This window comes from Polypterus senegalus, chromosome 2, assembly GCF_016835505.1.
Source record: "Polypterus senegalus isolate Bchr_013 chromosome 2, ASM1683550v1, whole genome shotgun sequence".
NCBI lineage: Eukaryota > Metazoa > Chordata > Cladistia > Polypteriformes > Polypteridae > Polypterus > Polypterus senegalus.
In genome coordinates this window covers 239,680,571-239,694,331 of record NC_053155.1, presented here as the reverse complement: position 1 = coordinate 239,694,331, position 13,761 = coordinate 239,680,571, and the positions used below count along the sequence as shown (strand labels likewise).

The following is a 13,761-nucleotide window of genomic DNA, read 5'->3' as shown; positions in this document are numbered from 1 at the left end:
GCTGCCCCACAGCCCGGAAAAGGAAATAGGTGTTTATGCTGATGCAACATTTTCATCATCTAAGCAATGTACAGGAATTGTTATAAAGGCAAATAAAAGGCTGTACAATAACAACTGATGAATATAAAACAAGGAATATTATGCTCAGACTATATACTGTGCTAGAAAAACCGTGTCTGGTAATAAGTAAAATATCCAATTTGTTTTATTGGTTTAACCACAAATGTGGTTGCACCAACATTTTCTTACAATGTATTTCATATTATTAAACTATAAATAAAAATCATAGGCACAGAATGAACACATATGTACTTAATATTGACATTACACTAAAAACTTCATGACTGTATTATCTGTACATTATAAGGATTCAGTATTTCTCTGATACTAAGATTTATCAGCAAAGCCTCAAACTAGCTCTCCATCATCGTTTGATGCAGCCAACAGCTTTACATTCAGACACCAACAGAAATGTTAACTTCCCATTGGGTATGTCGTTCAAAAATATTATGTTTAAGAAATATGAACTACAATTAGTCATAGACCCTCCATGGCCAACAACAATTGGACATCAATCAATGCCATTTGTACATCACTTGGTTGAAACCTGCTGTTTGTGAAAAGTATTGAGCCACCGTAAGCCTATCTGGGCTACATTTTTAACCACTTGACATCGTTAAGTACTGTTAAAAACATGTATTTAATGTAGTCTACTAATACATGTAATTGTATTCTATTATCACTATTAATTTTGTACATGATTCATTGTTACAAAAATATTTCATCAACAAAATGTGACAACTGACTCTTAAATGAACTAAAAGTTTAAAATGCTCCAACTTTCAAATCAGATAAAGTTGCCGGATACACATGAAAGCTGCTCCATTTTCCATCTTTTTTTTTTTTTTTTTATTAAATAATCCAAAAAGGTCACATCTCTCTTTCCATGTTTCTGACAAGTTGTTCAAGTTAACACTTGCATACTTTGTAAACTGCTTAAACATACTGGTTGGCCGTTCCAAGGTAACAGTTTACATATACTGTATATTGCATTATTTAAAAAACATTGTTTTATCTTTTTAATAACTAGGGGACTCTGCCCCCTGCTTGCCCACCCCCGTGTTTGATTTACCGGATATACAATTTAAAGACATTGTTATGTTACATATTCATTATTTTCACTTTTACTTTAAAAACTTTTGTAAAAACAATACTCGTCCTTTATTTCTGGCCCCGGTCATGGTTAAATTTTTTTCTCACAGGACGTATAATGCTGTTCGCGTTGTGAAGGGGTGGGGCTGCTGAACGCACACTAAGGAGATGCTGTCAGATCATCTGCTGTCTTTCTGCTGCTGGCGAGCTACCTGTTCTGCTTGTTGCATGTCGTTGTTTTAAGAGCTGAGAGCACATGATGCGTGTCTGCCAAAAGCAATCCAACAACTGCTAGGTTAGATGTCCGTGGACTTGTTTTAAATGATGGCTCACTGCCTTGTCTCGCGTGACATTGTAAAAACAATACTTGTCCTTTATTTCGGCCCCAGGCGTGGTTAAATCTCTTTCTCGCAGGACATATAACGCTGCTCACGTTGTGAAGGTGGGGCAGCTGCTATCGCGCTGCCCATCAATCATTTTAAAGCCTGTACAGCCGCTGTCCTTTTTGCCACTTCATGTCTCTGCTGCTCGCGTTGTGAAGAGGGGGGTTTAGGGTGGCTGAACGCACGCAAGGAGAAGTGGTCAGATCATCTACTGCGAGCTTAATGTTTTGCTTGTCGCTTGTCTTTGTTTTAAGAGCTGGGAGCAAGTTAAAGTGTCTCTCGTGGGCAATCGGATATACAATTTCAAAAGCTTTTTTTTTCTTTGGAATTGTTTCAATTTCCATATTTGCACTTTTACTTTAAAGCTTCATTAAAAATTTGGAATTACCTTTTCTTCAAGATTGCATTGAATTTTGATTCCGTTTTTGGAGACACATTGTGACAATGCAACGTATAACTGCCCTTGAGTGAATATTGTTTCTGTTACTCTAATAAATAATCCGTGTGATTTGTTAATTGTCATAGCAAAAGCTATTCTCACGGGAAACTGTAAACATTTTATTACGAATGGCATATCAAGATCTTCTTTGGTGTCTAAAGTTATTCGCGGAACATATACATTACCTTTCTTGTCGCCTGTTAAAATCGCTTCTCTGTGATCATAAATATACAACTGACCGAACTGTGTTTTCTTTGAAATTAAAGTTGTCGTTGCTTTGACTGTTGCGGGACCACAGATTCTCATAGCGTATGGTCCATTATTGTGTAAATCAACGTTTTGTGCACTGAATGATGCGAAGGCGAAAAGACTGCTCTTTGCCTTTTATTTCTGACCTCGCTTTGTCCTGCTATTTTTTCAATTACAACGGGTCCTAATGATTAATTCCCTTTTGTTTGCGCTAATGCGATCTTTACTATCTTTTTTTTTTTTTTTAAACTGTAGCGACTGATGTAATAAAGTGTCACAAAAGTTTTACTTGAACAATCGCCAACTTCGTAACCCCAAACACAACTTTCTAGCATCTTCTCCAAACCCTCATCCCCTGGGTCTCACCACCACCCCCTTTACCGCATCAATCAATACCCCGCTATCAGTCTTCCATGCTGTACTCTGCTCTCCCTCAATCGGACCTAACAGTCACTTAAAACAAAAAAGGCTTCAACCTGGCTGGGATGCTACAATACTTTCAAATTTTACTGCTTTCATATTCTTTACCTTTCTCTGCATGTGTATCGCACCGTCGTTTGTTTGAGCCTTTTGAATTCCACTGCTTTCATAATCTCTTATGTGCCTTTTTTCTCTCCAACGCTTTTGGGTCTCTTTTCTCCACGCTGCTCTTTCTTCTTTACTTAGTTGTTGACGTTTCATCTAGAATGTATTGTCCTTGTATTCTTTATATGTGCTGCCAGCACAGGACCTGTGTGTGCTACGTGCCTGAGTGTTTTGCTGGCTGTGCTCTTATTTGACATCGTTTGCATCTCGTGGGTCTTTTAAGTGTCTTCTGAGAACTTCTGAGAAGATCACGTCTCGTCACCCTGCATTTCCTTTCCAGGATTTTTTTTATAATAAAGAGACATCAGCACGGTGTTTAAATTACAAATTTCCCAACATCATTGTGAACAACAGAAAGGTTACTAAATATGACTATTAGAGGAACAATGGAAGATTTCTCTCTTTGCCAAGATCAAAAATATTGGTGTCAAGGGTGGGTATTCCTCAATATCAAAAGATGTAGTAAACTGGCAGTTCTAAAAAGATGCAGTGGGTGGGAGTGTGCCCTCTGATGATCGTCACCCTTTCCAGGTGTGCTACAAAGGCTCCAACTCTCATTATCCTAAAATGGAATTAAGTCAGTTAAGTACTGAAAATAGATGTATGAAAAAACAGTTTAGTAACCTCTTATACTTAATAGCTTTTAAATATGATAATCTTGTTTCATAAATTTCATATTCATATAGATGTGAAAACAGACACATTTGTCAAGTTTTCTATCCTCAATTGATTCAGCAAGGTGTTAGCAAATTGAGAAAGTTCCCTTCATAGTCATATGTTGCCTATAACTACCACACATATTAACATTCATGATGTAACTTTTGCATCTTTAAAAAAAATATTAATTACTGGTTGGATAATGGATGGATAATTACAGGTTGAGTATCCCTAATCCAAAATCCCTGGGACAAAAGGTAGCTTAGATATTTTTTGATTTTGAAATATTTTTATATACATAATGAGATATGATATATCTTGGGGACACATGTCATCAAACCCGCTAAATGGCGACTTGCACGTGAAATTATTCTTATCACTGAGCTGTTATAATAATGTGCATTGATGTGAAAAACATTAAATCTCAAAAGTAATGAATATGATGTACAGGTTCTATTATAGTTGCCTTGATAGAGGGCTGATATTATATATTTGCTCTAAAGAACTTTTTTCCTGGTTTTATATAAGCTACCTGTTGTCACTTCTCAGGGAGCTGGCCGATAGGTCAAGAATATCTTAACTAAACAATCACTCCATCTTGCCTGCTGTGGTGAAAACCATAAACCAACAGATGGGGCACTACATTAAGTTTTTGCATGTTACTGTTGTAGATCTATAAAACAACGAAAACCAAACATAAAAAGGCAACTTGAAACAGCATCTGTTTTTAAAACGTAATCATAGTCTTATACTGCACTCATATTGCAATAAGGATACTTTGCGAGAATGAAGCTGCTTTTGTTAACTGTAAGAAGTGACATTCCCTTAACACAAGTGAACAAACCTTTCTTTACTATGAGGTATTCAGCAGATAATTGCAGATATAGCTGCTAATATTAGTGATAAACTATCTGTTTCAGAATTCAGATTAACCCTGAATTCAATATTTTACCATAACTTTGTTAGTGCAGGTGGTGAGGTTATTCAGACAGCATTTCAATAACTGTGGTAGTCACTATAACTGGACCATTACCTTCCCATTACTTTTTTCTTAATGTCCTGTGGTGGTATTTGCAGTCACAATAATTTTATTAGCGTTTTAAAGTGAATGATTTACTACATACAATAGACAGGGCACTGAACTCAATTGTATTTTCACAGTCATTGACATCTGAACGCACTTTGGTCAATTATTTTGTTTATTTTTTTTTTTTTATTATTTTCATCACAGGGTTGTCTAAATTATGCATTACATGCAGGTGTCTAAGGATGTTTCTTTTGATAAGTGTGCCAGAAATTATATATGGAATATTTTAATGATAATTACAAAATTCTTCATAAGTTGAATTAACTAAAAGAATGATGCATCTAAAAATCACTGAATTTTGATTGTGAGCAAAATATTTTATGGATAAAGGTGTAGTACTTATAAACAGTGGATTGTCTAAAACACAGAATGTTGACTGTAAGTATAGTAAGTTTGAGATAAAGGTGCACACATACAAAGCACTTTACACAAAGAGACATATTAATTTATATACGTTGCTGGCACACACTTAAGAGTATGGTATGGCTCCAGAATTCTAATTGCCAAATGTTTTTAGCTGCAGTGCCACTGCCATTTAAAGAAATCCTGCCCTGAATATCTTTAAATTAGATTAAATTTTGTTTAATCATATTTATCAGACACCATTTAAAAGCAAACTGTACATTTACTCAAATTTAACATGAGCTAAAAAGTTTGTACTCTATAGATTGTACTTTGCCCAAGCAAAGTTTATCTGAAAGCTCTTACATTCACAAATTGTAATAGAGACGTTATAGTGCTACTCTCACTGATTAACTAAATAAAAAAAAAACAGATGTCTGTTCTTAATACACCAGGCCTGAACTGAAATGGTGAAAAGCATAACATTTTGTAGCAAGCTAGCACAATTTCCTTTTCTCTGCAAAGGTTTACATCAAAATTTTTAAGAAAACTGGGTCTTTACTGAATGTTTCTTTGTGGCAAAGCTTTTTTATGTAATACATTAAAACTCTAAATGGTAGAATTCATTAAAAGTCTGCAGAGCCAATAAAGCAGGTGGACAGGAAAAGATTGGTTTAGGAATAATTACATATTAATAACAAAAAAAAAAATCAAATTTGAAAATGGTCTGTTTTAAAATAAAGTTGTACATTGCTATATTTTCATGTTTTAAACCATTCTTTTTAAATATTTAATTTACAAATGAAAGTTTGGTATAAAAAAATGACTATAAGCAAACAAAAGTTTGTTTTTTTCCTGATAGTAAAGGACAATTCTGTATAAAAATGTATAAACCTTTGCAAACCTACTAAAAAAAGCCAAAAGAAATACTCCATCATTGCCAACTCTCAGCTGATCTGCATCACTGAAATCATCTCTTGGTGTAAACTCTTCTTCCTGTACCTATAAAGAGGAAAGAAATAAAAAAACAAAAAGAATCAAAACAATGCAAATTCATACCAAAATTTTTAACTGGTTTATTTGTTTACTAGCATCAAATTTCAAGAGTGATTAAGAGAAACTGTTGGTTTGAAGATAGCAAACAAGTAAATGCTTTGCAATATAAATAAAAAATAAAAAAATTGATTTCACATAAAAGAGAAGACAGTGTTTTAACTCAGTGTGCAAATTTCACAATGAGAATCAAAATAAACCCTTAGTGCAGAAATTCTTCTGCAAGCTGAAGGCAATGAAAAACACACACATGCACACCATTTTACCATATATTTAACAGTAGTTTGGATTACTTCTAGGATAAGGGTTCTTCTTAGCTAAGAAGTGATAAAAGGCTTTAACAGAGCCTACAAAAACAAACTTAAATGAAACAAATTTAATATACATTTTTTTTTTTACATTTCCAGATTGCCACAGTAATAGTACTGGTGATAAATATGTTCTTAGATTTTTCAAATGTTGCATGTTGAATAGCTTATATAAGTAAGAATTTCACTGTATATACAGTACACATAACAATAATGACCCTGTATTTACAATGTAAAAATTTGGAGTAACAGATGAATGCTTCCTACAATATGTCTGTATTATTTACAAACATTAACATTAAATTAAAATTCTTCAATGTTGTGCATTGTTAAAAGATTGTCTTAAGTATGTGACTATTCTGCTGTGCTTATAGAGATGAGAATAAGGTGGCAGCAGCTAAAACTGACCTGGAAAAAAATTATACCTTGGCCCCATCTAGGTTCATCAGTAAACATATAAAAAAGTGTTGCCCAAACTCACAAAAAGCACTCTTAATACCTGGCAGGGTAAAAGGAGAGGCTCTGGCTCAAATATAGTACTTTGTTGCGTTCAGTAGAACCTGCTTACAGTGTGCTAGACAGAGCACCTTTACTTTATAGATAGAGTGTTTGCTGTGTACCAAGATCATGTTTTTTGGTGATTATGAAAAGGCTGTAATTGCACTTGTTTTCATCTGTGCACAAAGTTGAATTCTATGTGCAGTTTTTGCTCCTAAATCTTGATTGACATTAACTCCTTGATTGACATTAACTCCTTAGAAGTTTTTTCTGCATTTTTTTCTAAGCTGCAATGGAGCATCATTAAGCATGTGAAGGAAAGCAGAACTCAATGAAGGGGCTTGTGTATAATTTATAAGAAAAGACAAGAAATGAAAAATAATACTATGGAAATCAACACTCAAGCCAGACAGGAAAGGTAAAGTACACATTCTAATAAATAAACAGAAGTGTAAGTAATGGCATTTGGAAAGAAAGAAAAGGGTAGGAAGCAAAATGGCAGGCCAGCATTAAAAGACACAATCATATAGAGAAGCAGGCAGAAACATGAGGGAAAATAAAAAAAGAAACATAAGAAAGCGGATGAAGGACTAAAGGCAATTGAAATATTACTTGGCTATAATTACAGTCACACAGCAACCTGTAAAAATGTGCAAGTCGCAGCAGGGTAAAAGATAAGACATTTGATAGCATTATTAACAGATGATACAACCATTTATTTTCTTAGCAGTTAATTGAATACACCACAGAAGAACTATTGTAGCATAAATCTCTGAAAAACGTTCTGAAAAATTCTTTCCATGTCAGGTAAGTGTCTGAATATGTAAAATACAGCTTGCTATGAATGGGGTCTTCTAAGCCGCATACCATTCAGAGTGCCCATGTTGACCCCTGTCCACCAATGAAAGTGCCAACAATGAGCATGAAAGCATCACAACTGGACCATGGAACAATGAAAAAAGGTGGCCTGGTCTGGTGAATCACGTTTTCTTTTAGATCATGTGGACAGCCAGCCGAGTGTGTGTTGTTTACCTGGGGATTAAACGGCAGCAGGATAAACTATGGATAGAAGGCAAGATGGTGGAGGCAGTTCAATAATTTGGGAAATGTTCCACTGGGAAACCTTGGGTCTTGGCATTCATTTTGACGTTACTTTGATATACACCACTTACCTAAAGATTGCTGCAGACCACATAACCCCTTCAAGGCAACAGTATTTCCTGGTGGCAGTGGATTCTTTCAGCAGGATAATATGCCCTGTTACATTGCAAAATTGCTCAGGAATTGTTTGAGGAACCATGACAATAAGTTCAAGATGTTGACTAGGCCTCCAACTTTCCAGATTTCAATTTGATCATAAATTTGAGGAATGCGTTGAAAAAACAAGTCATAAGCCATGAAGACCCCAACTTGCAAGTTGCAGGACTTAAAGGATCTGCTGCTAACATCTATAGGACACCTTCAGAGGTCTTGTGGAGTCCATGTCTCGATGAATCTGAGCTGTTTTTGTGGTAGTTTTAATGTTGTGGCTGACTGGTGTATATACTTAAAATGTATTAACGTAGATCCCGTTAAATAAGCCGAGAATTTTGTCCTAGATTTTTGGCTTGGAGTTTGGGGGTCGGTTTATACAACGAGTATCGTTTCAGATTCAAGATTTCCAGCGCAATGCCGGTTTTGCCGATGAATACGGAAGTAAATAATGACGAAACCACAGAGCCATCTTTCAGACGAAGAAGTAACTTTGCATGCCGGTACTTTAAATTAAATAAAAATTTATTCAAAAAAGTGTTTTAGTTGTTGATTTTATTAATAAAATTTGTAATAAATTATCGGGAAGTTTAAAATAAAAATTTTTGTTTTGATTTACGTTCAACATCTTGCGTTGCGACCCGGATGCGGTCACGTGTATCCGCTTGCACGATTGTAAACAAACAACCGAGAGCGTTAGTAGTCAGTCGGAGTCCAGATACATGTGTTTGTGGATGTAATTTCGGTCATTGCAGTGATCTGCCTATATATATAATTCATTAAGACCATGTAAGCAAGACACATAATTGCTAAGGAAGGAAGAGAAGGTAAAGAAAGTGATCACAATCAAAACGAAGATGGAAATTGTGTGGAAATAAGAGAGTGCTGTTCGTGTGACCGATCTCGCTAATATGTACAGCATGTCGAAATCCACCATCTTGACAATTTTACAAAGAAAAGATTTGCATAAGGAGTCTCCTTCTAAACAATAACCACCTTCCGTTTCATTCTCCTCCTCTTCCCTTCCTGCAGCCCAAAGATGTCAAATTAAGTTGTGAGAAATTGTTGTTTCTAGAATAGAATGCCTTTTATTGTCACTATACACATCTACAATGAGATTAAAAGCAGCTCCTTCAGTGCAAAAAAAAAGTTCTGTATAGGGCTTGTATGGTTGTTTTTTTTTAGCCTTAGCATAACACCGGATCTGCAGCCCCGCTGTTTTCTTTCCCTCCTCCGTCTGTGTCGTCTCCTAGACCTGACAACAATCCACGGAGAGCCCGCTGGTCTCGCTATTTTGTCTGGGATGTTGTGCGTGTGATGAAAAACACTCGAAACAGATGTCTGGCTCTGGACACCGATGTCTATAAGGTTCTGACGGGTGAAGCGGATGTTCGCCGAACCGATCGTGTACAAACAAGGAAAAAAAAAAAGTACAAAAAAGTGCACTGAAAAGGAGAGCCCAGAGCTGCTGCGACCATGCACGCCCCCATGCTCCTAGCTTAATCTAGCCTACTTCTGGTAGGCTAGGCACTTTATATAACTTTTTGGTTAGCACATTAGAAAAATGATTGCTGTTTTGGTAAATTATACACATTATACAACCCTTTTTTATTATGAAAAGGTTAAGTAAGTGTTGCAGTGGGAGGTTCGGAATGCATTATGGGTTAGCCTTTGCGAAAGAATTAAGTTCGTAAGTCAAGGGTCCACTGTATTGCGTATTTAAGTTAATCAAATTTATAACGAGTCTCCGGAAATCCACCCACCGATGTACTGTATTTGCTTATATAGTTTCAACACAAATGTTTCATTTTACCAAACTTCTCCGCAATCACTTACTGGTTTCCATCAAAAATGCCGGCAGTCTCAAATTCTCGCCGATAAACATGATAAATATACCTGAAGAGACACTTTTAAGGAAATTTAGAAAATTTTGCTTGAAGATGGGGGTCGGCTTAAATACCAGTCATCGGCAAATACATGTAATTTAGTAGGTAGAGAAGGGGGTCGGCTAATATACCGAGTCGGCTTGTATTCCAGGATCTACGGTAAACAGTTTCACAAATATAACAATGAGGACAATGCAATATCAGTCTTGTACGATGACGGACTTTTAGGATGCCTGATTGTAAGAGATCTATCTCTGTGACCAGTGCCATTTAATCCAGCACCTTCAGTACTGAAGTTAATTATCTTTGGTTGGAAAAAAGAATTGTATGAACTTGCCCATTGTCTTTTAAAAAGATTGCACTCCTGGAGTGGAGCAAAAGGAGACTTTAATCCAGAAGGGTAGAGAAAAGAGGGTTATGGTTGGACATTAGTGTAAGGTAAGAGGTGCACTCCATTCAGGTTTACCAACTCTATAGTTAAAAGTGTCTAACCTAATGGGACTGAATGGCAACTCTGACATAACTAAAGGTGGTACTAAGGGATGAGAAGACCCTCCTCTGCAGTTACACAAATAAACTACAATATCAAGTACTAAGTGGAGCCTTAGTATGTTGTATACAACAACACACTGTTCTTTGCATCTCCTCCCAAGGTTAAATAACATCATGAAGTGAGTTGGCTCCATTCTGGATGAACTCTTCAAAAGTTTTCAAGTTTGGCAGTATGAGCAAAGGTAGAATTTATGTATAGCTGGACTGCTAAAATGAAAGGTGTGCATACTAAAATTATATATAGGATGATAGTGAACCACTGTTTGTTAAAAAAGCGTGTACTGCCACAGAGAAACAAGACTATGTCATTTCTATTTTACAATGGTTTGCTATACTTCTGCAAAGAACAGTATGTTTTGCATTATGTGTATCTTGATTTCATTTACACAGTCTGCCTAAAGGTCAAATATTTTTATGCATTTGGATTAGAAGATCATGGCTTTGCATACTACTGTAAAGACTTTTTCTAGTGTCATGTCACCAACTATGCTGATGAAGTTTTAGTGTTGTTATTTAGCAAGTCAGCTTGTGTCTTACATCTAACAAAATTGTAGTTTTTATGTGGAAATTTAACAGGAAGTGACTTACCCTTGGGGTAGCCTCAGCTCCTGCAGCTGCCAATGCTGCTGCTTTGGCCTTTTCAGCTTCATCATAAGTAGGCAATGAGGTAGCAACACTGTATGGAGGTGGCACTGGGTAGGTATTATTCTGAAATTCACTTTCTGCAGAAAGACAATATGCATCTTATTACTGATTAAGCATTTTACGCAATAACTTAAACATTTTATCAATATATTTCTAATTTAATACAATACTGATACAAAATATTTTACAGAAAAAGGATTAAATGTTTCAACTTTGTTTTACATTCATCCATTTACATGAAATAGGTTGAAATACAGTACAGCAAAATCTACCTAATTTTGATTAGTATCAATAAAGTATCTTAGATTTTCGTTAATGCCATTTCTATCAAAATTAACACCTCACTTAAAAATGATGGGGGAGGGGGGGGGGTAATCTACAAGTAAACAATATCTCCAATGAGGTAAATTCTTTCTTTTTCAATACATGCCAATATCATCTTTGTCTCATTTTCTGTATTCTCAACCTATGATTCAAGGTTCTCAGACTTAAATATTCTGAGCAAGTGTTTTATTTACAGAGGTTATTCACTGTTAGATACAGTATGCCTAAGTCAGAAAAGAGATGTAATTTGTCATGTATGGAAGGTTAAATTGTAGCTGGACATGCAAGAACAGAGTGTTTTACAGTATCAGAGAAGCATAAATGATAACTTACTAGGAGCGGAACATTAATTTAAACCGAAAAACAAAAAGAAAATTCAGTTGGAGTAAAAGTCAGTCACCCAGCCTGCAGTGAAAGCCTAAATGAAAGTGTCTCACAGGCAATCAGCTGAACTGAATTACTGAAAACAAAAAGATAAAGATTAACTCAGTGCTACACCGAACCAGTAAGTTCAATATGTTTTCTGCCTGTCAAGGGCATGTTTACATATTGTGGCAGTTCCACCTGCCAAACAATTGTGAAGTTTAGAGTTGGTGGGAAAAACAATGCACTTAGGATGATTGCATTAGGAACCTGATAATGATTAGGCAAACCAAAAACTGCATTGAGTTGGTGTGTACAGAAAAGTCAGTCACTTGTGATTTGGCTTCTGTCTCTCCAGGCCTCACTATAGCTAGTACACAGCCAAAATCAGCAGCACCAATTCAGCCACAGGGTGAGTGGGTTAAAATTTAGTCTCTCTTTATCCCGATCACCAATTCAGACCCAGAATAGATACAAGGCTCAACAGCACATCTGTCGAAGATGAGAAGAACAAAGAGTAAATAATGTAATGCATGCTAGAATTTCAAACTATGATAATCCAGCATTTAAATATAAATGATTCCTAAGGAAGGTTAAATTGGGCATCCTGTCTGACAATGAAGTATCTTATTTATTGGTAAATGTCTGCACTAACAGCATTGCTTTGCAACATTCTCAGGTAATAAAGTTGAACTTCATATGCATGTTTAATACCTGCTTTAATGCATTTCATCCTGAAAATGATACCAAGTATATATCTTAGCATTCTAATTTTTCAGAGAACAGGAATATTATGAAGTGAATGTATTCTGTGTGGTGATTGCTGCCGGCGCCTCCTCTTAGTGTGGAGGATGTCAGTTTAAGAAGCGCATAGTGATTAAAAACTGGGTCGGGGAACACAACACAAAGCATTTAACGTGCTACATTAACTTATGACGGGGTTTGAGAAAATCTAGTAAATTAAACATTGATTTTAGGATGAAGTTTAGTTTACGACATTCTACTTTAATTACAATATAAACAGTGAGAATAAAGTGGAAATGTCGAAATAGTTGTGTGCAAATTAAATTTTTTTTTGTACAGTGTACAATTCTCATGACAGTGGAATAGGTTATTCTTATCCAATCTACTGCAGTAATTGCAGTGGAAAATGTGGTTAACATCCACTCATGCATGGGAAAAAAAATACCGTTAAATACAGTGAAACCGGTATAATTTAGAAAAATACCTTGATATAGAATTTTGGTCATACCGCCCAGCACTAATACAAATTCACCTTGGTCAACGAGAGTATAGAACAGAAGTACAAATTTTAGTGTAGAATGACCAGATGGAGCTAAGGGGCTTTTGGCCTTAGAGAGATTTATTTTCTCCAACATTCTTGCCATTTGGAGTTTTCATTATCCTCTCCACTTTGACTATCTCACCATAGTGCATGTTATCTAATAAGGTATTGACCTTTACCATTTTAAGCATTAGTGACTTTCAAACTATAGATTCTTTGTTTTTACCTTTTTAATAACTTCAGATTTTCTTGTACTACTTATAAAGCACATTGAGATATAATTATGTATAAAAATGTACTGCATAAATAAATATTATTAAACAGTATTCACTTACCAGAAGATGCACTTGCTGCAAGACTGCTGTAGGGAGGAGGTGGAACATTGCTGTCAAGATGGACAACGGTTTCTGAAGTGGTTGTGTTCTGCATTGAACTGGAGGACTCTCCACTCACAGAAGGCTCAGGAGAGTCACCATCATCCTCATTATGGAGCTAAATTAAAAAAAAAATGAAATATAGAAATGTATAAGTATTGCTATTTTAATATCAGTTGTAAATAATTCATCAGGTTGGAGTTTCAGTGTAAATAAGCAATCCAAAGAATTCAGGAATACTATAACTGACAACAGAACTGGGGAGAGTGGGTTCATCCTGTCACATGTCCAGTTAGATTCACACTGGTAAGAGAATTGTTTGTTTAGT

General features: G+C 35.7%; 1 protein-coding gene across 1 annotated transcript in view; it reads right to left on the bottom strand.

Moving 5' to 3' along the window:
* ndfip2 (Nedd4 family interacting protein 2) overlaps positions 1-13,761 on the bottom strand; it is an 83,784-nt gene that overhangs the window by 24,938 nt on the left and 45,085 nt on the right. Inside the window, exons 2-4 of the mRNA XM_039745378.1 lie at positions 13,395-13,551; positions 11,031-11,164; positions 5,803-5,896 (exon numbers count right to left, since the gene is read on the bottom strand). Coding sequence (XP_039601312.1) covers positions 5,803-5,896; positions 11,031-11,164; positions 13,395-13,551 — 385 coding nt within the window. The remainder of the gene's footprint in view (positions 1-5,802; positions 5,897-11,030; positions 11,165-13,394; positions 13,552-13,761) is intronic.